General features: G+C 40.4%; 1 protein-coding gene across 3 annotated transcripts in view; it reads left to right on the top strand.

The window, feature by feature from the left end:
- Positions 1 to 23,199, top strand: part of Vps53 (vacuolar protein sorting 53) — a 236,088-nt gene that overhangs the window by 134,043 nt on the left and 78,846 nt on the right. For all 3 annotated transcript variants that reach the window (XM_070083203.1, XM_070083262.1, XM_070083315.1), the window contains one exon: positions 17,077 to 17,262. In XM_070083203.1, the coding sequence (XP_069939304.1) occupies positions 17,077 to 17,262 (186 nt within the window). The remainder of the gene's footprint in view (positions 1 to 17,076; positions 17,263 to 23,199) is intronic.

Here is a 23,199-nt window from a genome sequence, read left to right as displayed (position 1 = left end):
ATGCAAGGGGGGAAGAGTATATGGAGAAAAAGAGAGAGGTTAAGAGAGTGGTGAAGCAATGTAAAAAGAGAGCAAATGAGAGAGTGGGTGAGATGTTATCAACAAATTTTGTTGAAAATAAGAAAAAGTTTTGGAGTGAGATTAACAAGTTAAGGAAGCCTAGAGAACAAATGGATTTGTCGGTTAAAAATAGGAGAGGAGAGTTATTAAATGGAGAGTTAGAGGTATTGGGAAGATGGAGGGAATATTTTGAGGAATTGTTATATGTTGATGAAGATAGGGAAGCTGTGATTTCGTGTATAGGGCAAGGAGGAATAACATCTTGTAGGAGTGAGGAAGAGCCAGTTGTGAGTGTGGGGGAAGTTCGTGAGGCAGTAGGTAAAATGAAAGGGGGTAAGGCAGCCGGGATTGATGGGATACAGACTCAATGATTTCTTCTCCACTATAGGACTAAACCTTGCCAATAAAATCCCAAGCTCAGATACCCCACCAAATGACTACCTCACCGGCAACTACCCGAACACACTGTTCCTAGCTCCGACTAACCCTTACGAAGTCTCCCTTATTATCAACGCACTAAAAAGCAAGGCAGGAGATTTAAATACCTTACCACCCTTTATATACAAAAAACTGTCACAAGTGCTATCACCAATCATTGCAACACTCTTTAACAAATCCATAGAATCCTCCACCTTCCCTACAGTACTCAAAATAGCAAGGGTCACCCCGATCCACAAAGGAGGAGACCAAACAGAGTTGAATAACTATAGGCCAATAACCAACTTACACCCTCTCTCAAAAATCTTCGAAAAATTAATTCATAAACGAATCTACTCCTACCTTATCTCCCAAAACATACTCAACCCCTGCCAATTTGGATTCAGGCCTAATAAAAATACTAATGATGCCATTATACACATGCTAGAACATATATACACTGCAATAGAGAAAAAAGAAGTCCCACTGGGGATCTTCATTGACTTACGTAATGCTTTTGATACAGTTGACCATGACTTACTCCATGTAAAATTGTCACACTATGGTATAAGAGGGCACTCCCTCAACTACCTCAAGTCATACCTCAGCAACAGAAGCCAATATGTGTATGCAAATGGGGCAAACTCTTCTGCACAACCAATTACAGTTGGTGTCCCACAGGGAAGTGTCCTTGGCCCTCTTCTCTTTCTCCTATACATAAATGACCTTCCAAATGCTTCGCAATTACTCAAACCCACACTATTTGCAGATGACACTACATACGTCTTCTCTCACCCGAGCCCAGTCACGCTAGCCAATACTGTAAATACCGAATTACAGAAAATATCTACCTGGATGAGGACTAACAAACTTACACTAAACATTGACTAAACCTACTTCATTCAGTTTGGTAACAGAGCTACAGATGTCCCTCTTAACATAATGATAAACGGATCACCTATCACAAAGCTAACAGGGAAAATTCTTAGGAATCCACCTTGATAATAGACTCAAATTTAATACACATATACAACAAATTTCTAAGAAAATTTCCAAGACTGTAGGCATACTATCGAAGATACGGTACTATGTTCCACAGTCAGCCCTCCTGGCCCTATATCACTCTCTTATTTACCCCTATCTCACCTATGGAATTTGTGCATGGGGCTCAACAACAATTAACCATCTCAGACCACTAATTACCCAACAAAAGGCTGCAGTTAGAATGATAACAAATTCTCACTACAGGCAGCACACTCCACCAATATTCAATACACTAAACCTACTCACCATACAAAACATCCATACTTATTACTGCACCTATTACATACATAGAACACTTAACTCTGATATTAACCCTCCCCTCAAACATCTCCTTGCCAACCTCAACAGAACACATGACCATAACACAAGGCACAGATCACTCTTTGATGTTCCTCGTGTCCATCTCACACTATGCAAAAACTCAATGCACATAAAAGGCCCTAAAATCTGGAATTCATTACCTGTATATATAAAAGAAACACTACCTGTTTATAAATTCAAGTCTCTTCTCAAAGATCACTTACTCACCCAAAACCAAATAAATACTGAATAACTGAACCTTATAAATTGTATATCTTAAATGTTTCTCACAATTATATCACATAAATGTTAAACCTAAAACCCAATCTAACTTTATTATTTTTTAAATACACTACCTAACAAAATACTCCATACGACTGAATGTACAACAATGCATGCAACCATATGACCTGTCTTTGTAATACTCATTTGTGCTTTATAGTTATCTGTTTACAATAATGTATTATCACTGATTTCATCATTGCTTAGTTAATTTTAAGCCAGCCCGAAATGCTATGCATAGTATAAGTGGCTTTGGCATGCTGCTCTTATCTGTATTTTTTTGTACCTCTATATGTATGCTCAAATTGTAAATTGTAAATAAATAAATAAATAAAGATAGAAATGTTAAAAGCAGGTGGGGATATAGTTTTGGAGTGGTTGGTGCAATTATTTAATAAATGTATGGAAGAGGGTAAGGTACCTAGGGATTGGCAGAGAGCATGCATAGTTCCTTTGTATAAAGGCAAAGGGGACAAAAGAGAGTGCAAAAATTATAGGGGGATAAGTCTGTTGAGTATACCTGGTAAAGTGTATGGTAGAGTTATTATTGAAAGAATTAAAAGTAAGACGGAGAATAGGATAGCAGATGAACAAGGAGGCTTTAGGAAAGGTAGGGGGTGTGTGGACCAGGTGTTTACAGTGAAACATATAAGTGAACAGTATTTAGATAAGGCTAAAGAGGTCTTTGTGGCATTTACGGATTTGGAAAAGGCGTATGACAGGGTGGATAGGGGGGCAATGTGGCAGATGTTGCAGGTGTATGGTGTAGGAGGTAGGTTACTGAAAGCAGTGAAGAGTTTTTACGAGGATAGTGAGGCTCAAGTTAGAGTACATAGGAAAGAGGGAAATTATTTCCCAGTAAAAGTAGGCCTTAGACAAGGATGTGTGATGTCACCGTGGTTGTTTAATATATTTATAGATGGGGTTGTAAGAGAAGTAAATGCGAGGGTCTTGACAAGAGGCGTGGAGTTAAAAGATAAAGAATCACACATAAAGTGGGAGTTGTCACAGTTGCTCTTTGCTGATGACACTGTGCTCTTGGGAGATTCTGAAGAGAAGTTGCAGAGATTGGTGGATGAATTTGGTAGGGTGTACAAAAGAAGAAAATTAAAAGTGAATACAGGAAAGAGTAAGGTTATGAGGATAACAAAAATATTAGGTGATGAAAGATTGGATATCAGATTGGAGGGAGAGAGTATGGAGGTGAATGTATTCAGATATTTGGGAGTGGACGTGTCAGTGGATGGGTCTATGAAGGATGAGGTGAATCATAGAATTGATGAGGGGAAAAGGGTGAGTGGTGCACTTAGGAGTCTGTGGAGACAAAGAACTTTGTCCTTGGAGGCAAAGAGGGGAATGTATGAGAGTATACTTTTACCAACGCTCTTATATGGGTGTGAAGCGTGGGTGATGAATGTTGCAGCGAGGAGAAGGCTGGAGGCAGTGGAGATGTCATGTCTGAGGGCAATGTGTGGTGTGAATATAATGCAGAGAATTCGTAGTTTGGAAGTTAGGAGGAGGTGCGGGATTACCAAAACTGTTGTCCAGAGGGCTGAGGAAGGGTTGTTGAGGTGGTTCGGACATGTAGAGAGAATGGAGCGAAACAGAATGACTTCAAGAGTGTATCAGTCTGTAGTGGAAGGAAGGCGGGGTAGGGGTCGGCCTAGGAAAGGTTGGAGGGAGGGGGTAAAGGAGGTTTTGTGTGCGAGGGGCTTGGACTTCCAGCAGGCGTGCATGAGCGTGTTTGATAGGAGTGAATGGAGACGAATGGTTTTTAATACTTGACGTGCTGTTGGAGTTGAGCAAAGTAACATTTATGAAGGGGTTCAGGGAAACCGGCAGGCCGGACTTGAGTCCTGGAGATGGGAAGTACAGTGCCTGCACTCTGAAGGAGGGGTGTTAATGTTGCAGTTTAAAAACTGTAGTGTTAAGCACCCTTCTGGCAAGACAGTGATGGAGTGAATGATACCTGGAGGTTACCTGGAGGTTATTCCGGGGATCAACGCCCCCGCGGCCCGGTCCATGACCAGGCCTCCCGATGGATCAGGGCCTGATCAACTAGGCTGTTACTGCTGGCCGCACGCAGTCCGACGTACGAGCCACAGCCCGGCTGATCCGGCACTGACTTTAGGTATCTGTCCAGCTCTCTCTTGAAGGCAGCCAGGGGTTTATTGACAATTCCCCTAATGCTTGATGGGAGGCTGTTGAACAGTTTTGGGCCCTGGACACTTATGGTGTTTTCTCTTAGTGTACCAATGGCGCCCCTACTTTTTATTGGCGGCATTTTGCATCGCCTGCCCAGTCTTTTACTTTTGTAGGGAGTGATTTCTGTGTGCAGATTTGGGACCATTCCTTCCAAGATTTTCCAAGTGTAGATTATGATATATCTCTCCCTCCTGCGTTCCAACGAGTACAAGTCAAGTGCTTCCAAGCGTTCCCAGTAGTTAAGGTGCTTGACAGAACTTATACGTGCAGTAAAGGATCTCTGTACACTCTCTAGATCTGCGATTTCACCTGCTTTGTATGGAGATGTTAATGTACAGCAGTATTCCAGCCTAGAGAGAACAAGTGATTTGAAAAGGATCTTCATGGGCTTGATGGTGAAAGCTTTTCTTTTTCGGGCCACCTTGCCTTGGTGGGAATCGGCCAGTGTGATAATAAAATAAAAATAATAATAATAACAACGTCTTGGCGTCTATGACGGTACTCGGGAGTTTGTTCCACTCATCCACAACTCCATTACCAAATCAATGCTTTTCTATATCCTTCCTGTATCTGAACTTTTCTATGCATTGAATAGGTTTTACCTGGAGTTTACCTGAAGAGGGTTTCAGGGGTCAGCGCCCCTGCAGCTTGGTCTGAGACCAGGCCTCATGGTGGCTCAGGGTCTGATCAACCAGGCTGTTACTGCTGGCTGCATGCAAACTGACGTACGAACCACAGCCCGGTTGGTCAAGTACTGACTGTCCAGTGCCTTCTTGAAGACATCCAGGGGTCTGTTGGTAATTCCCCTTATGTATGCTGGGAGGCAGTTGAACAGTCTTTGGCCCCAGACACTTGTTGTGTTGTCTCTCAATGTACTTGTGGCGTCCCTGCTTTTCATCGGGGGAATGTTGCATCTCCTGCCGAGTCTTTTGCTTTCGTAGGGAGTGATTTTCGTGTGCAGGTTTGGTACCAATCCCTCCAGGACCTTCCAAGTGTATATTATCATGCATCTCTCTCGCCTGCATTCCAGGGAATACAGATGAAGGACCTTCAACCATTCCCAGTAATTTAGGTGCCTTATCGTGCTTATGTGTGCCGTGAAGTTCTTTGTACGCTCTCCAGGGCTGCATTGTCTCCAGCCTTGAAGGGGGCTCTTAGTGTACAGCAGTATTCCAGCCTAGAGAGAACAAGCAATTTAAAGAGGATCATCATGGGCTTGGCATCCCAAGTTTTGAAGGTTCTCATTATCCATCATTTTAAACCATACCACGGGCGGGGATAGAACCCGCTATCAGAGAGTCTCAAAACTCCAGACCGTCGCGTTAGCCACTCCACCAGCTAGCCACAATAAGATTCGTCCAACTAGGTATATTTCTACATGATAGGAAGGTTAGCATAGGCACCACTGTGACCACAAATGCAAGTTTTTACAGACGAATCTCCAGCTAGCATGGCCGTGAGGAATTCTAGCTCAAGTCCCCTCAAAGCCATTAACATGACTCACGAAATCGTAATGACATGATTGCAAATAAACCATACCACGGGCGGGGATAGAACCCGCGATCAGAGAGTCTCAAAACTCCAGACTGTCGCAATAGCCACTGGACCAGCTAGCCACAATAAGATTCTATCTCCGCCCGTGGTATGGTTTGTTTGCAATCGTGTCATTATGATTTCGTGAGTCATGTTAACGGCTTTGAGGGGACTTGAGCTAGAGTTCGTCACGGCCACGCTAGCTGGAGATTGGTCTGTAAAAACTTGCATTTGTGGTCACAGTGGTGCCTATGTTAACCTTCCTATCGTGTAGAAATATACCTAGTTGGATGAATCTTATTGTGGCTAGCTGGTCCAGTGGCTAACGCGACGGTCTGGAGTTTTGAAACTCTCTGATCGCAGGTTCTATTCCCGCCCGTGGTATGGTTTGTTTGCAATCGTGTCATTAGGATTTCGTGAGCCATCCATCATTTTCCTAGCAGATGAGGTAGATACATTGTTGTGGTCTTTGAAGGTGAGATCCTCTGACATTATCACTCCCAGGTCCTTCACATTTCTTTTTTGCTCTATTGTATGGTTAGAATTTATTGTATACCCTGATACATTTTTAATTTCCTCAAGTTTTCCATATCTGAGTAGTTGAAATTTTTCCTCGTTGTACTTCATATTGTTTTGAGTGGCCCATTTGAAGATTTGGTTGATGTCTCGCGGTATCTTCGATGGAGGTCACTGCCATGGTAATCCGGGTGTCATCTGCAAAGGAAGACATGGAGCTATGGCTTACATCTCTGTCTATGTCAGAAATGAGGATGAGGAATAGAATGGGAGCGAATACTGTGCCTTGTGGAACAGAGCTTTTTACCATGGCTGCCTGAGACTTTACTCTGTTTACTATTACTTTTCTTGTTATTCCATTATCATGCATTTTGTGTACTATTACACCATGGCCACACTTGTTGAAAGCTTTTGCAAAGTCTGTGTATACTACATCAGCATTGTTTATCCTCTGCAGCATCCAGATCCTTGTCATAGTGATCCAGTAGCTGGGACAGGCAGGAGCGACCTGCTCTAAACCCGTGTTGCCCTGGGTCGTGTAATTGATGGGTATCTAGGTGGTTGGCGGTCTTACCTCTTAGAACCCTCTCAGAGATTTTTATGATTTTTTTTTTTAACAAGTCGGCCGTCTCCCACTGAGGCAGGGTGACCCAAAAAGAAAGAAAATCCCCAAAAAGAAAATACTTTCATCATCATTCAACTCTTTCACTTCACTCGCACATAATTCTGTTTTTGCAGAGGTGCTCAGAACACAACAGCTTAGAAGCATATACATATAAAGATACACAACATATCCCTCCAAACTGCCAATATCCTGAACTCCTCCTTTAGAGTGCAGGCATTGTACTTCCCATTTCCAGGACTCAAGTCCGGCTATATAAAAATAACCGGTTTCCCTGAATCCCTTCACTAAATATTACCCTGCTCACACTCCAACAGATCGTCAGGTCCCAAATACCATTCGTCTCCATTCACTCCTATCGAACACGCTCACGCACGCCTGCTGGAAGTCCAAGCCCCTCGCCCACAAAACCTCCCTTACCCCTTCCTTCCAACCTTTTCGAGGATGACCCCTACCCCGCCTTCCTTCCCCTACAGATTTAAATGCTCTCCATGTCATTCTACTTTGATCCATTCTCTCTAAATGACCAAACCACCTCAACAACCCCTCTTCAGCCCTCTGACTAATACTTTTATTAACTCCACACTTTCTCCTAATTTCCACACTCCTTATTTTCTGCATAATATTTACACCACACATTGCCCTTAGACAGGACATCTCCACTGCCTCCAACTGCCTCCTCGCTGCTGCATTCACAACCCAAGCTTCACATCCATATAAGAGTGTTGGTACTATTTTACTTCCATACATTCCCTTCTTTGCCACCATAGATAATGTTTTTTGTCTCCACATATACCTCAATGCACCACTCACCTTTTTTCCCTCATCAATTCTATGATTAACCTCATCCTTCATAAATCCATCCGCCGACACGTCAACTCCCAAGTATCTGAAAGCATTCACTTCTTCCATACTCCTCCTCCCCAATTTGTTATCCAATTTTTCTTTATCTAAATCATTTGATACCCTCATCACCTTACTCTTTTCTATGTTCACTTTCAACTTTCTACCTTTACACACACTCCCTGGTATCTTATATTAATGAAAATAAGATACCAGATATACTAAGCAAATTTCCTAAATTTGCTTGTAACAGATAAGTGAACTATAGATATGTAGATATAAATCCATATGTATTCCTGTTAACCCTTTGGGGCCTAGTTCCTAGGCCTTTTGTGTATCCATATGCTCTCGCGCTACCGTCCACAGGATGGATATGGGGTGCACAATAAACTAGCCACTTCGGTGGCAAAATCTAAAAATCTCCCAAACTCGTCCACTAACCTTTGAATTTTTCTTTGGAATCTCCCATAAGCACAGTATCATCAGCAAAAAGTAACTGTGTCAATTCCCATTTTGTATTTGATTCCCATAATTTAATCCCACCCCTCTCCCAAACACCCTAGCATTTACTTCTTTACAACCCCATCTATAAATACGTATACAGTGGACCCCCGCATACCGTACGCATCGCATACCGTACAATCCGCATACCGGACGCTTTGATCGCAAAAATTTGGCCTCGCATACCGCCCAAAAACCCGCTCACCGTCCTTCGTCCGAGACGCGTCCAATGTGCGGCCTGAGCCAGCCTCATATGTTCCGCCGGTGGCATTGTTTACCAGCCAGCCTCCGCGGTAACATCCAAGCAATCGGAATATTTCGTATTATTACAGTGTTTTCGGTGCTTTATCTGGAAAATAAGTGACCATGGACCCCAAGAAAGCTTCTAGTGCCAACCCTACAGCAATAAGGGTGAGAATTCCAATAGAAATGAAGAAAGAGATCATTGATAAGTATGAAAGTGGAGTGCGTGTCTCTGAGCTGGTCAGGTTGTACAAGAAACCCAAATCAACCATCTCTACTATTGTGGGCAACAGAAAGGCAATCAAGGAAGCTGTTCTTGCCAAAGGTTCAACTGTGTTTTCGAAACAGAGATCGCAAGTGATGGAAGATGTTGAGAGACTCTTATTGGTGTGGATAAATGAAAAACAGCTAGCAGGAGATAGCGTCTCTCAAGCGATCATAAGCGAAAAGGCTAGGAAGTTGCATGAGGATTTAATTAAAAAAATGCCTGCAACTAGTGATGATGTGAGTGAATTTAAGGCCAGCAGAGGTTGGTTTGAGAGATTTAAGAAGCGTAGTGGCATACATAGTGTGATAAGGCATGGTGAGGCTGCCAGTTCGGACCACAAAGCAGCTGAAAAATATGTGCAGGAATTCAAGGAGTACATAGAAAGTGAAGGACTGAAACCTGAACAAGTGTTTAATTGTGATGAAACAGGCCTGTTTTGGAAGAAAATGCCAAGCAGGACCTACATTACTCAGGAGGAAAAGGCACTCCCAGGACATAAGCCTATGAAAGACAGACTTACTTTGTTAATGTGTTCCAATGCTACTGGTGATTGCAAAGTGAAGCCTTTATTAGTGTATCACTCTGAAACTCCCAGACCGTTCAGGCAAAAGAATGTCCTCAAGGAGAATTTGTGTGTGCTGTGGAGGGCAAACAGTAAGGTATGGGTCACTAGGGACTTTTTCTATGACTGGTTACACCATGCATTTGCCCCCAATGTGAAAGATTACCTAACTGAAAAGAAATTAGAACTTAAGTGCCTCCTGGTGTTAGACAATGCCCCTGGTCATCCTACAGACGTGGCAGAGCGACTTTATGGGGACATGAAATTCATTAACATCAAGTTTTTGCCTCCTAATACCACTCCTCTCCTGCAGCCCATGGACCAGCAGGTTATTGCAAACTTCAAAAAACTGTACACAAAAGCTCTGTTTGAAAGGTGCTTTGTAGTGACCTCAGAAACTCAACTGACTCTAAGAGAGTTTTGGAGAGATCACTTTAATATCCTCAATTGTGTAAACCTTATAGGTAAGGCTTGGGAGGGAGTGACTAAGAAGACCTTGAACTCTGCTTGGAAGAAACTGTGGCCAGAATGTGTAGACAAAAGGGATTTTGAAGGGTTTGAGGCTAACCCTGAGAGGATTATGCCAGTTGAGGAATCCATTGTGGCATTGGGAAAGTCCTTAGGGTTGGAGGTTAGTGGGGATGATGTGGAAGAGTTGGTGGAGGAGGACAATGAAGAACTAACCACTGATGAGCTGATAGATCAACTTCAACAGCAAGAGACCAGACCTGAGGAAACTGGTTCAGAGGAGGGGAGGGAGAAATTGAAGAAGTTGCCTACTACAAAGATTAAGGAAATCTGTGCAAAGTGGCTTGAAGTGCAAACCTTCATGGATGAAAATCACCCTCACACAGCTATTGCAAGCCGTGTTGGCAACCTGTACACTGACAATGTTGTGAAACACTTTAGGGAAGTCATAAAGGAACGAGAGGTACAGGCCACTATGGACAGATATGTTGTGCGAAAGAAGTCCAGTGACTCTGAAGCTGGTCCTAGTGGCATTAAAAGAAGAAGGGAAGTAACCCCAGAAAAGGACTCGACACCTCAAGTCTTAATGGAAGGGGATTCCCCTTCTAAACACTAACACACACTCTCCCTTCCTCCCATCCCATCAATCATCACCAGATCTTCAATAAAAGTAACTGTCATGTAATTGTGCATGCCTTTTTCAGTTTGTGTGTATTAAAATTAACATTTCATGTGGTAAAAAATTTTTTTTTTCATACTTTGGGTGTCTTGCACGGATTAATTTGATTTCCATTATTTCTTATGGGGAAAATTCATTCGCATACCGAACATTTCGCATAACAGCCAGCCCTCTTGCACGGATTAAGGTCGCTATGCGGGGGTCCACTGTATTAAACAACCATGGTGACATTACACATCCCTGTCTAAGACCTACTTTTACTGGGAAGTAGTCTCCCTCTCTTCTACACACCTTAACCTGAGCCTCACTATCCTCATAAAATCTCTTTACAGCATTTAGTAACTTACCACCTGTTCCATATACTTGCAACATCTGCCACATTGCTCCCCTATCCATTCTATCATATGCCTTTTCTAAATCCATAAATGCAATAAAATCTTCCCTACCTTTATCTAAATACTGTTCACATATATGCTTCAATGTAAACACTTGATCTACACATCCCTGACCCACTCTAAAACCTCCTTGTTCATCCGCAATCCTATATTCTGTCTTACCTCTAATTCTTTCAATTATAACCCTACCGTGCACTTTTCCTGGTATACTCAGTAAACTTATTCCTCTATAATTTTTACAGTCTCTTTTGTCCCCCTTCCCTTATATATGCTCTCTGCCAATCTCTAGGTACCTTCCTCTCTTTCATACATTTATTAAACAAAAATACCAACCACTCCAACACTATATCCCCCCCTGCTTTTAACATTTCTGTCATGATCCCATCAGTTCCAGCTGCTTTACCCCCTTTCATTCTACGTAATGCCTCACGCACCTCCCCCACACTCACATCCTGTTCTTCTTCACTCCTAAAAGATGGTATACCTCCCTGTCCAGTGCATGAAATCACCGCCTCCCTTTCTTCGTCGACATTTAAAAGTTCCTCAAAATATTCTCGCCATCTACCCATCTTGCAAGAAATTGGCCAAATTGCAAATTTCTAACCATGTTATTGGGTAGTTGAAATCGGTACATGGGCAGTTTCTTGTGCTCAGTCAGTAGAAAAAATGGAGTTCTAAAGAAATAGCTATGAGTTTGGTCAACTGGAACAATGGAATTAGCCGAAAATAGGGCTCAAAGTGGGCGAAATCATGGAATCGTAAATATTGCCGAGGTCGCTAACTTCACGAGAGCATAATTCCATAAGTTTTCCATTAAATTTCATTCTTTTGGTGTCATTACAATCGGGAATAGGTTCTCTATCATTTCATAAGTATTTTTTTTTTTCAAAATTTTTCGATACCAGGAGACACCTCAGAATTTGGGGTTTCGACAGTCAAGGGGTTAATACCCTTTATGTGCATTTCATTTTTCCATTCTCTGAAATGGACACCATGGATGTCGAAGAGAGTTTTCTGATTTGAGTTTTCCCTGTGTGTTTTGTTGTAGCTATCAAGGAGAAGTTTGAGAAGAGGCTTTGTATTGGTGTTTAATGTTTTATGTATATAGTAGGCACATTAATATGAGTGGGGGAGTTAGTAGATAAGGAGTTGGAGGTATTGAGAAGATAGTGGGAATATTTGAAAAACTTTCAAATGTTGATGGAGAAAGGGAGGCAGTAATTTCATGCACTGGCCAGGGAGGTATAACATCTTTTAGGAATGAAGAAGAACCGGATGTGAATGTGGGGGAGGCACGTGAGGCATTACATAGAATGAAATTGGTAAAGCAGCTGGAACTGACAGGATCATGGCAAAAATGTTAAAAGCAGGGGGAGAAGGGATATAGTGTTGGAGTGGTTGGTATTTTTGCTCATTAAATGTATGAAAGAGGGGAAGGTATCTAGGGATTGGCAGAAAGCATGTATAATTTCTTTATATAAAGGGAAGGGGGACAAAAGAGATTGTAAATATTAGGGGAGGTAGTTTACTGAGTATACCAGGTAAAGTGTATGATAGGGCTATTATTGAAAGAATTAGAGGTAAGACAAGGAGCAGGACTGCAGATGAACAAGGAGGCTTTAGAATGGGTAGGGGATGTGTAGATCAAGTGTTTACATTGAAGCATATATGTGAGCAGTATTTAGATAAAGGTAGGGAAGTTTTCATTGCATTTATGGATTTAGAAAAGGCATATGCCTGGGTGGATAGGGGATCAATGTGGCATTGATGCAGTTGTCGGAGAAGTGGCAGATGCAGTTTAATATAGACAAATGCAAAATTCTAAATGTTGAACAGGAAAACAACCGTGCCACATACAAACTAAATAATGTAGATCTTAATATTACTGATTGCGAGAAGGATTTAGGAGTTCTGGTTAGTAGCAATCTGAAACCAAGACAACAGTGCGTAAGTGTTCACAATAAAGCTAACAGAATCCTTGGCTTCATATCAAGAAGTATAAATAATAGAATTCCTCAGGTTGTTCTTCAACTCTATATGTATATCTTTGGTTAGGCCCTATTTAGATTATGCTGCACAGTTCTGCTCACTGTATTACAGAATGGATATAAATACACTGGAAAATTTACAAAGGAGGATGACAAAGTTGATCACATATATCAGAAATCTTCCCTTTAAGGATAGACTGAGGGCCTTGAATCTGCACTCTCTAGACAGGCATAGAATTAGGGAGGATATGATTGAGGTGTAGAAATGGAAAACAGGAATTAATAAAGGGGATGTAAGTAGCATACTAAAAATATCTAGCCCAGACAGGACTTGGAGCAATGGCTGTAAGTTGGAAAAATTCAGATTCAGGAAGGATATAGGAAAGCACTGGTTTAGTAACAGAGTTGTGAATGAGTGGAACAAACTCCCGAGTACTGTAACAGAAGCTAAGACGTGTAGTTTTAAAAATAGGTTAGATAAATACATGAGTGGGTGTGAGTTGGACCTGACTAGCTTGTGCTACTAGGTCAGATGCCGTGCACCTTTCTTAACCGAATGTGACCTGACCTGACTAGGTTAAGGCATTGGCTTAAGCCAGTGGGAGAATCGGACCTGCCTCGCATGGGCCAGTAAGCCTGTAGCAGTGTTCTTTCTTATGTTGCAATTGTATGGAATAGGTACAGGAGGGCCCCACTTATACGGCAGGTTAGGTTCCAGGCTACCGCCGTAAAGCGGAAACCGCCGTAAAGTGGAACACCCTTTTTTTCCACTTATAAATGCATACAAACACTAGATAACAAGTTTACACTAACATATATTAAGTTAGCAATAGAACCAGGCATCAAAAAACAATAAAAAAGTACAATACACACATAGTGCACTCATTACTTACCTTAAAATATTTATAGTCTTAATCTATGGTGAGACAAGTAGTATTTATTGTAAGAAATCAAGTGTGGTATGTATGGTGTCAGCCAGGCTACCATACCAGGCCACCCCACCCACACATACTATTCTATGATATTTAAGCATCCCAGAGCGATAAAATGTATATACAGTTCACTCATTACTTACCTTAAAATATTTGTAGTCTTAATGTAGGGTCAGGAGTAAGTAAATGAGATAAAACGAATAAATGAGAGAGAGAAAGAATGAGTACATGAGAGGGGACAGGCGCAGAGTTATGTAAACAAACCAGGCGAACGTAAGTTTTGTAAACAAACGAAGTGTACACGTCTGGTTTGTGTACAAGTTACATTGTGTACAGGTTGTCTCTACATTGATACGGTAGAATTAATAAAGAAGAACACTCCCATTCTCATGTAACATCATTTTGAGAAGAAATGAAGCTCTGAGTGAAGGCAATGGAAATAAGTCACACTGACTTTTTTGGGTTATCCTAGGTTCTCTACACGTATGTTGTTATGTATGATAATCTATGTAACTGTATTTGTGTATACCTGAATAAACTTACTTACATACATACGAAAGGAATAATTTTCTACAGTTACCCCCAGTAACACATTTTCTCTTATGTTAGATTAGAGAAAATTTTATTCTTGCCATCACTTGTACAAGTTATGTGGCTCCCACATCTTATATTTATGTTTATTTATTCTATTGTGGGGTGTATTTATCATCTTTTTATGTTATGTATCGTGTTTATTATATAATTTTGAAAAAAAATATCATGGATGGATTAATGAAAATGTGTATATTAACGTAATATACGACATTTAATGAGACTCGGTGAGTATTGTTATTATTATTATTTCTAATATGGCGTCACTTGTGCAAGTCGTCTGCTACCACATCTCACATTTATGTTTATTTATTCTACTGTGGGGTGTATTTATCTTATTTATATGTTATGCATCGTGTTTATTATATAATTTTGAAAAAAATATCATGGATGGATTAATGAAAATGTGTATATTACCGTAATATACGACATTTAATGAGACTCAGTATTGTTATTATCACCACTTGTGCAAGTCGTCTGCTCACATCTCACATTTGTTTATTTATTCTACTGTGGGGTGTATTTATCTTATTTATATGTTATGCATCGTGTTTATTATATAATTTTGAAAAAAATATCATGGATGGATTAATGAAAATGTGTATATTAACGTATTATACGACATTTAAATGACTCGATGATTATTATTATCATTACTAATATGACGTCTGGAGACATAAGACACTTACCAATTTTAATGTGTACCTGCATGCCAGCACAGTATGTAAGTTTATTTAGGTACAGGTATACATAAGTATAATTATCAGAGTATATATAAAATATGAAATAACTTTTAAAAACATTTGAAATTTTGGAGTTTCCAGACAAAATGGAGAGACTTAGTGCTTACTGAGCTCATTGAGAATGTAAACAAACAGGGTGGGGCACGGTGACCGTATTAGAAAGTCAGGTGGGGGGAGCCATATAGTGAGTTTTGGTCATAATTTGAAATGTCCGTATTAGCGGAACGCCATAAAGTGAAACGCCGTAAAGCGAGGCCTTCCTGTAGTAAGTTACTAAATACTGTAAAGAATTTTTATGAGGATAGTGAGGCTCAGGTTAAGGTGTGTAGGAGAGAGGGAGATTACTTCCCAGTTAACGTAGGTCTTAGACAGGGATGTGTAATGTCACTATGGTTGTTTTACATATTTATAGATGGGGAGAGGGGTGGCATTAAATTATGGGGAATGAAATACAAATTGGGAGTTGACACAGTTACTTTTTGCTATTGATACTGTGCTTTTGGGAGATTCTAAGGAAAAGTTGCAGAGGTTAGTGGACGAGTTTGGGAGGGTGTATAAAGGTAGAAAGTTGAATGTGAACATAGAAAAAGAGTAAGGTGATGAGGGTATCAAACAGTTTAGATAGAGAAAAATTGGATATCACATTGGAGGGGGTGAGTATGGAAGAAGTGAATGTGTTCAGATACTTTGGAGTTGACTTTTCAGCAGATGGGTTTATGAAGGATGAGGTTAACCATAGAATTGAAGGAAAAAAGGTGAATGGTGATTTGAGGTATCTGTAAAGACAAAAAATGTTATCCATGGGGGCAAAGAAGGGAATGTATGAGAGTATAGTGATATCAACAGTCTTATAGGGGTGTGAAGCATGGGTTGTAAATGCTGCAGCAAGGAGGCTGGAGGCAGTGGAAATGTCATGTCTAAGGGCAATGTGTGGTGTAAATATTATGCAAAGAATTTGTAGTATGGAAATTAGGAGGTGTGGAGTTACTAAAAGTATTAGTCAAAGGGCTGAAGAGGGATTGTTGAGGTGGTTTGGTCATTTAGAGAGGATGAAATAAAGTAGAATGACTTGGAGAGCATATAAATCTGTAGAAGAAAGGTGGGGCAAGGGTCATTCTAGGAAAGGTTGGAGGGAGGGGGTATAGGAGGTTTTATGGGCGAGGGGCTTGGCCTTCCTGCCATTGTCCGTGAGCGTGTTAGATAGGATGGAATGGAGACGAACAGTTTTTGGGACCTGACGAGCTGTTGGAATGTGACCAGGATAATATTTTGTGAAGGGATTCAGGGAAACCGGGTAGCCAGACTTGAGTCCTGGAAATGGGAAGTAAAATGCCTGCACTTTAAAGGAGCGGTTTAGGATATTGGCAGTTTGGAGGGACATTTGAACTGTCGTATCTGAGTGCCTCTGCAAAGACAGTGATTATGTATGAATGGTGGTGAAGGTGTTGAATGATGATGAAAGTTTTGTTTTCTTTCTTTTCGGGTTCTTTCTTTCTTTTTGGGTCACCCTGCCTCAGTGGGAAATGGCCGACATGTTAAAAAAAAAAGTTAAATATGTTCACTCTTGAAGAGCGGCGGGGAGTGTTGTCTCGCGCAGGAATTGATCATCCACACAACAGCTTTTTGTTGGGTTGTTACTTGTTCAAGGTGAGTCGTTGTGGTAGATCCCCAAGCACAAATACCATAAATGATGTAAGCATAGATTAGAGTCGTATAATGTAAGTATTGCCAATTGGGGTACATAGTACCATATCTTGGAAAGGATGCCTACTGTTTTGAATACTTTCTTGGATATATATTGGATGTGGGTCTGAAATTTAAGAAAATTTATAGTAAAGGAACCATAGATAAAGAATGAAAATAATTTTCAATATTGTGTTACAGAATGTGTTGGTTGAGTTCTTGCGTCTTGGACCTGGAGAAAGTTTATGTGGACTTGTGGAAGTACTTCAGAAACACTTAAAAGAGTTTTGTAACAAAGTAGTTCGAGCAGCTTTGCCAAAAGTTGGGGCAAATATTCCAATGCCGAAAGACATAAACATGAAGGAACTAACAGCTGTTCTTGCACAGGTAATCCACTGTATATACACTTTTTGTATAGTACCTGAAAATGTTTATAGTTTATATAATGTTTTTTTAGGTGGTAAAGTTTATTTTCCATTACATTACATAGTGTTACATTATATGTTGTTATATGATACATGGAAGAACTCATATTATGCAGTGCATTTTGGGCAGACTTAGGATTAAATGTACATTAAACTATTTATAGAGTAGGCATGAGGTATTATACATTAATGTTCATAAAAATTTAATTAAATAATACGGTGTTACACACATATACATTTTATTTTTTTCAACAAACTGACTGTATCCCACCAAGGCAGGGTGGCCCAAAAAGAAAAATGAAAGTTTCTCTTTTTAAATTTAGTAATTTATACAAGAGAAGGGGTTAATAGCCCCTTGTCCCTGGCATTTTAGTCGCCTCTTACAACACGCATGGCTTACAGAGGAAGAATTCTGTTCCACTTCCCCATGGAGGTAAGAGGAAATAAACAAGAACAAGAACTAGAAAGAAAATAGCCGAAACCCCAGAGGGGTGTGTATATATATATATGCTTGTATATGTATGTGTAGTGTGACCTAAGTGTAAGTAGAAGTAGCACGACGTACCAGAAATCTTGCATGTTTATGAGACAGAAAAAAGGACACCAGCAATCCTACCATCATGAAAACAATTACAGGCTTTCGTTTTACACTCACTTGGCAGGACAGTAGTACCTCCTTGGGCGGTTGTTGTCTACCAACCTACTACCTAGACACATCTACTTATTATTTTATTTATAAATTAATAATAGTTCATGATGGACTGAAACAAGTAGTATGTACAGTGGACCCTCAACCAACGGCAGCATCAACTAATGCCAGAGTCGACTAACGGCTCTCTTTGGCATCAAAAAATTGGCTCTACCAATGGCGAAAAACTCGTCTAAAGGCTTTCGTCCTGAATATGTCCGTGCGGCCTGAGCGGGCCCAGTCACTCCAAGACTCTATGTACAGCCAGTGTGCCAGTGTTTACAAGCTGTTTCGGTTGATTCCACGTGTACCTGCGATTTATTTTGTATTATTCCAGTGTTTTTAGTGCTTGTAACGGCTAAATAAGCCACCATGGGCCCAAAGAAAGTTTCTAGTGCCAGCCATGTGATAAAGAATGAAAGAAACAGTTAAATTCAAGAAAAAACTCATAGCAAAGTACCAAAGTGGAGGAGGAAGAGAGAGGGGAGAATGTGCCTTCTGCAGTGATTCAGTGATTCTACGATATGTACAATACTAAAGCATCAGGTAGCAATAAAGGCTATGGTGCCAGCCAGCGATAAAGTGTAGAATTAACAGTGTAGCAAGTAAGTTAAGTGAGTAAGCGATAAAAAAAGACACATAAGTAACTCTCCAATGTTGTTGGATGTATGTATATCCGCTGAACATACGCCGGCCTGCTATCTTGCACTACCCGAAACCTCTGCCAGCATCTCCTCCATCAAACTAACTAATTAAACTAACATCTTCTCCAAGGTAAGTGTAAATATAAAAGTGTAAGCATAAAAGTAAATGTTAAACTTTTTTTCAACAAACCGGCCATATCCCACTGAGGCAGGGTGGCCCCGCCAAAAAACAAAAGTTTCGCTTTTTAAATTTAGTAATCTATACAGGAGAAGGGGTTACTAGCCCCTTGCTCCTGGCATTTTAGTCGCCTCTTACAACATGCATGGCTTATGGAGGAAGAATTCTGTTCCACTTTCCCATGGAGATAAGAGGAAATAAACAAGAACAAGAACTAGAAAGAAAATAGAAGAAAACCCAGATGGGTGTGTATATATATGCTTGTACATGTATGTGTAGTGTCACCTAAGTGTAAGTAGAAGTAGCAAGACGTACCTGAAATCTTGCATGTTCATGAGACAGAAAAAAGGACACCAACAATCCTACCATCATGTAAAACAATTACAGGCTTTCATTTTACCCTCACTGGGCAGGACGGTAGTACCTCCCTGGGCGGTTGCTGTCTACCAACCTACTACCTAGGAAAAGTAAATTTTTTTTTTTTTTTCAACAAACCGGCGATATCCCACCAAGGCAGGGTGGCCCAAAAAGAAAACTGAAAGTTTCTCTTTTTAAATTTAGTAATTTATACGGGAGAAGAGGTTACTAGTCCCTTGCTCCTGGCATTTTAGTCGCCTCTTACAACACGCATGGCTTACGGAGGAAGAATCCTGTTCCACTTTCCCATGGAGATAAGAGGAAATAAACAAGAACAAGAACTAGAAAGAAAATAGAAGAAAACCCAGATGGGTGTGTATATATATGCTTGTACATGTATGTGTAGTGTGACCTAAGTGTAAGTAGAAGTAGCAAGACGTACCTGAAATCTTGCGTGTTCATGAGACAGAAAAAAGGACACCAGCAATCCTACCATCATGTAAAACAATTACAGGCTTTTGTTTTACCCTCACTGGGCAGGACGGTAGTACCTCCCTGGGCGGTTGCTATCTACCAACCTACTTCCTAGGAAAAATAAATATATTAAGTGTAAATAAAAAGGGACCCCAATAGAAATACGTAAGTCACTGACTTTTTTGGGTTATCCTAGGTACTTTACACATATGCTGCTATGTATGATAATCTACGTAACTGTATTTGTGCATACCTGAATAGACTTACTTATTTATAAATTAAAATGTAAATATTTTTTATTTATAAATTACATACATTGTTTAAGTGTGATGGTGGTGATGGCAGAAGCCTCTACCGCCTCCAACATGGCTTCTCTCAGTGGCGGCCCTTAAACCTAACAATAGCACTTAAACCATTTACTCCTCCCATACATTATGACATATTTTAGTCATTCTAGAGTATATATCATGTTTCTATGTTATTAACATTGTTTATAATGTCATATTAGATGAATTGTGATAGATAAATAAGCCGTAGAGATGATATTAGCGTCATATTGAAGCATAATAAACTTGTCTTCCTCTTGCCTCCTACGTGTCTGTCATACACCAACAAGCCAAGTCAATAAAGATAAGTCAGTAAAGGTAAGTGTGATGTTAAATGTTCATTTATCCATTTTATTAGTGCTCTATATTTATTTGTCATTGTTTTCTGTATTTTTTTTTTTTTTTTTTTTTTTCAACAAGTCGGCCGTCTCCCACCGAGGCAGGGTGACCCAAAAAAGAAAGAAAATCCCCAAAAAGAAAATACTTTCATCATCATTCAACACTTTCACCACACTCGCACATTATCACTGTTTTTGCAGAGGTGCTCAGAATACAACAGTCTAGAAGCATACACATATAAAGATACACAACATATCCCTCCAAACTGCCAATATCCCAAACCCCTCCTTTAAAGTGCAGGCATTGTACTTCCCATTTCCAGGACTCAAGTCCGACTATATGAAAATAACCGGTTTCCCTGAATCCCTTCACTAAATATTACCCTGCTCACACTCCAACAGATCGTCAGGTCCCAAGTACCATTCGTCTCCATTCACTCCTATCTAACACGCTCACGCACGCTTGCTGGAAGTCCAAGCCCCTTGCCCACAAAACCTCCTTTACCCCCTCTCTCCAACCCTTTCGAGGACGACCCCTACCCCGCCTTCCTTCCCCTATAGATTTATATGCTTTCCATGTCATTCTACTTTGATCCATTCTCTCTAAATGACCAAACCACCTCAACAACCCCTCTTCTGCCCTCTGACTAATACTTTTATTAACTCCACACCATCTCCTAATTTCCACACTCCGAATTTTCTGCATAATATTTACACCACACATTGCCCTTAAACAGGACATCTCCACTGCCTCCAACCATCTCCTCACTGCTGCATTTACCACCCAAGCTTCACACCCATATAAGAGTGTTGGTACTACTATACTTTCATACATTCCCTTCTTTGCCTCCAAAGATAACGTTTTTTGACTCCACATATACCTCAACGCACCACTCACCTTTTTTCCCTCATCAATTCTATGATTAACCTCATCTTTCATAAATCCATCCGCCGACACGTCAACTCCCAAGTATCTGAAAACATTCACTTCTTCCATACTCCTCCTCCCCAATTTGATATCCAATTTCTCTTTACCTAAATCATTTGACACCCTCATCACCTTACTCTTTTCTATGTTCACTTTCAACTTTCTACCTTTACACACATTCCCAAACTCATCCACTAACCTTTGCAATTTTTCTTTAGAATCTCCCATAAGCACAGTATCATCAGCAAAAAGTAACTGTGTCAATTCCCATTTTGAATTTGATTCCCCAAAATTTAATCCCACCCCTCTCCCGAACACCCTAGCATTTACTTCCTTTACAGCCCCATCTATAAATATATTAAACAACCATGGTGACATTACACATCCCTGTCTAAGACCTACTTTTACCGGGAAGTAGTCTCCCTCTCTTCTACACACCCTAACCTGAGCCTCACTATCCTCATAAAAACTCTTTACAGCATTTAATAACTTACCACCTATTCCATATACTTGCAATATCTGCCACATTGCTCCTCTATCCACTCTATCATATGCCTTTTCTAAATCCATAAATGCAATAAAAACTTCCCTACCTTTATCTAAATACTGTTCACATATATGCTTCAATGTAAACACTTGATCTACACATCCCCTACCCACTCTGAAACCTCCTTGCTCATCCGCAATCCTACATTCTGTCTTACCTCTAATTCTTTCAATTATAACCCTACCGTACACTTTTCCTGGTATACTCAGTAAGCTTATTCCTCTATAATTTTTACAGTCTCTTTTGTCCCCTTTCCCTTTATATAAAGGGACTATACATGCTCTCCGCCAATCTCTAGGTACCTTCCCCTCTTTCATACATTTATTAAACAAAAGTACCAACCACTCCAACACTATATCCCCCCCTGCTTTTAACATTTCTGTCATGATCCCATCAGTTCCAGCTGCTTTACCCCCTTTCATTTTACGTAATGCCTCACGTACCTCCCCCACACTTACATTCTGCTCTTCTTCACTCCTAAAAGATGGTATACCTCCCTGACCAGTGCATGAAATTACTGCCTCTGTTTCTTCCTTAACATTTAAAAGTTCCTCAAAATATTCTCGCCATCTACCCAATACCTCCATCTCCCCATCTACTAATTCCCCTACTCTGTTTTTAACTGACAAATCCATATTTTCCCTAGGCTTTCTTAACTTGTTTAACTCACTCCAAAATTTTTTCTTATTTTCATTAAAATTTCTTGACAGTGCCTCTCCCACTCTATCATCTGCTCTCCTTTTACACTCTCTCACCACTCTCTTTACCTTTCTTTTTCTCTCCATATACTCTGCTCTTCTTATAACACTTCTGCTTTGTAAAAACCTCTCATAAGCTACCTTTTTCTCTTTTATCACACCCTTTACTTCATCATTCCACCAATCACTCCTCTTTCCTCCTGCTCCCACCCTCCTATAACCACAAACTTCTGCCCCACATTCTAATACTGCATTTTTAAAACTATTCCAACCCTCTTCAACCCCCCCACTACTCATCTTTGCACTAGCCCACTTTTCTGCCAATAGTCGCTTATATCTCACCCGAACTTCCTCCTCCCTTAGTTTATACACTTTCACCTCCCTCTTACTTGTTGTTGCCACCTTCCTCTTTTCCCATCTACCTCTTACTCTAACTGTAGCTACAACTAAATAATTATCCGATATATCAGTTGCCCCTCTATAAACATGTACATCCTGGAGCCTACCCATCAACCTTTTATCCACCAATACATAATCTAATAAACTACTTTCATTACATGCTACATCATACCTTGTATATTTATTTTTCCTCTTTTTCATAAAATATGTATTACGTATTACCAAATTTCTTTCTACACATAGCTCAATTAAAGGCTCCCCATTTACATTTACCCCTGGCACCCCAAATTTACCTACTACTCCCTCCATAACATTTTTACCC

Source organism: Cherax quadricarinatus, chromosome 1, assembly GCF_038502225.1.
Source record: "Cherax quadricarinatus isolate ZL_2023a chromosome 1, ASM3850222v1, whole genome shotgun sequence".
Lineage (NCBI taxonomy): Eukaryota > Metazoa > Arthropoda > Malacostraca > Decapoda > Parastacidae > Cherax > Cherax quadricarinatus.
This window is presented reverse-complemented; position numbering and strand designations above follow the sequence as displayed.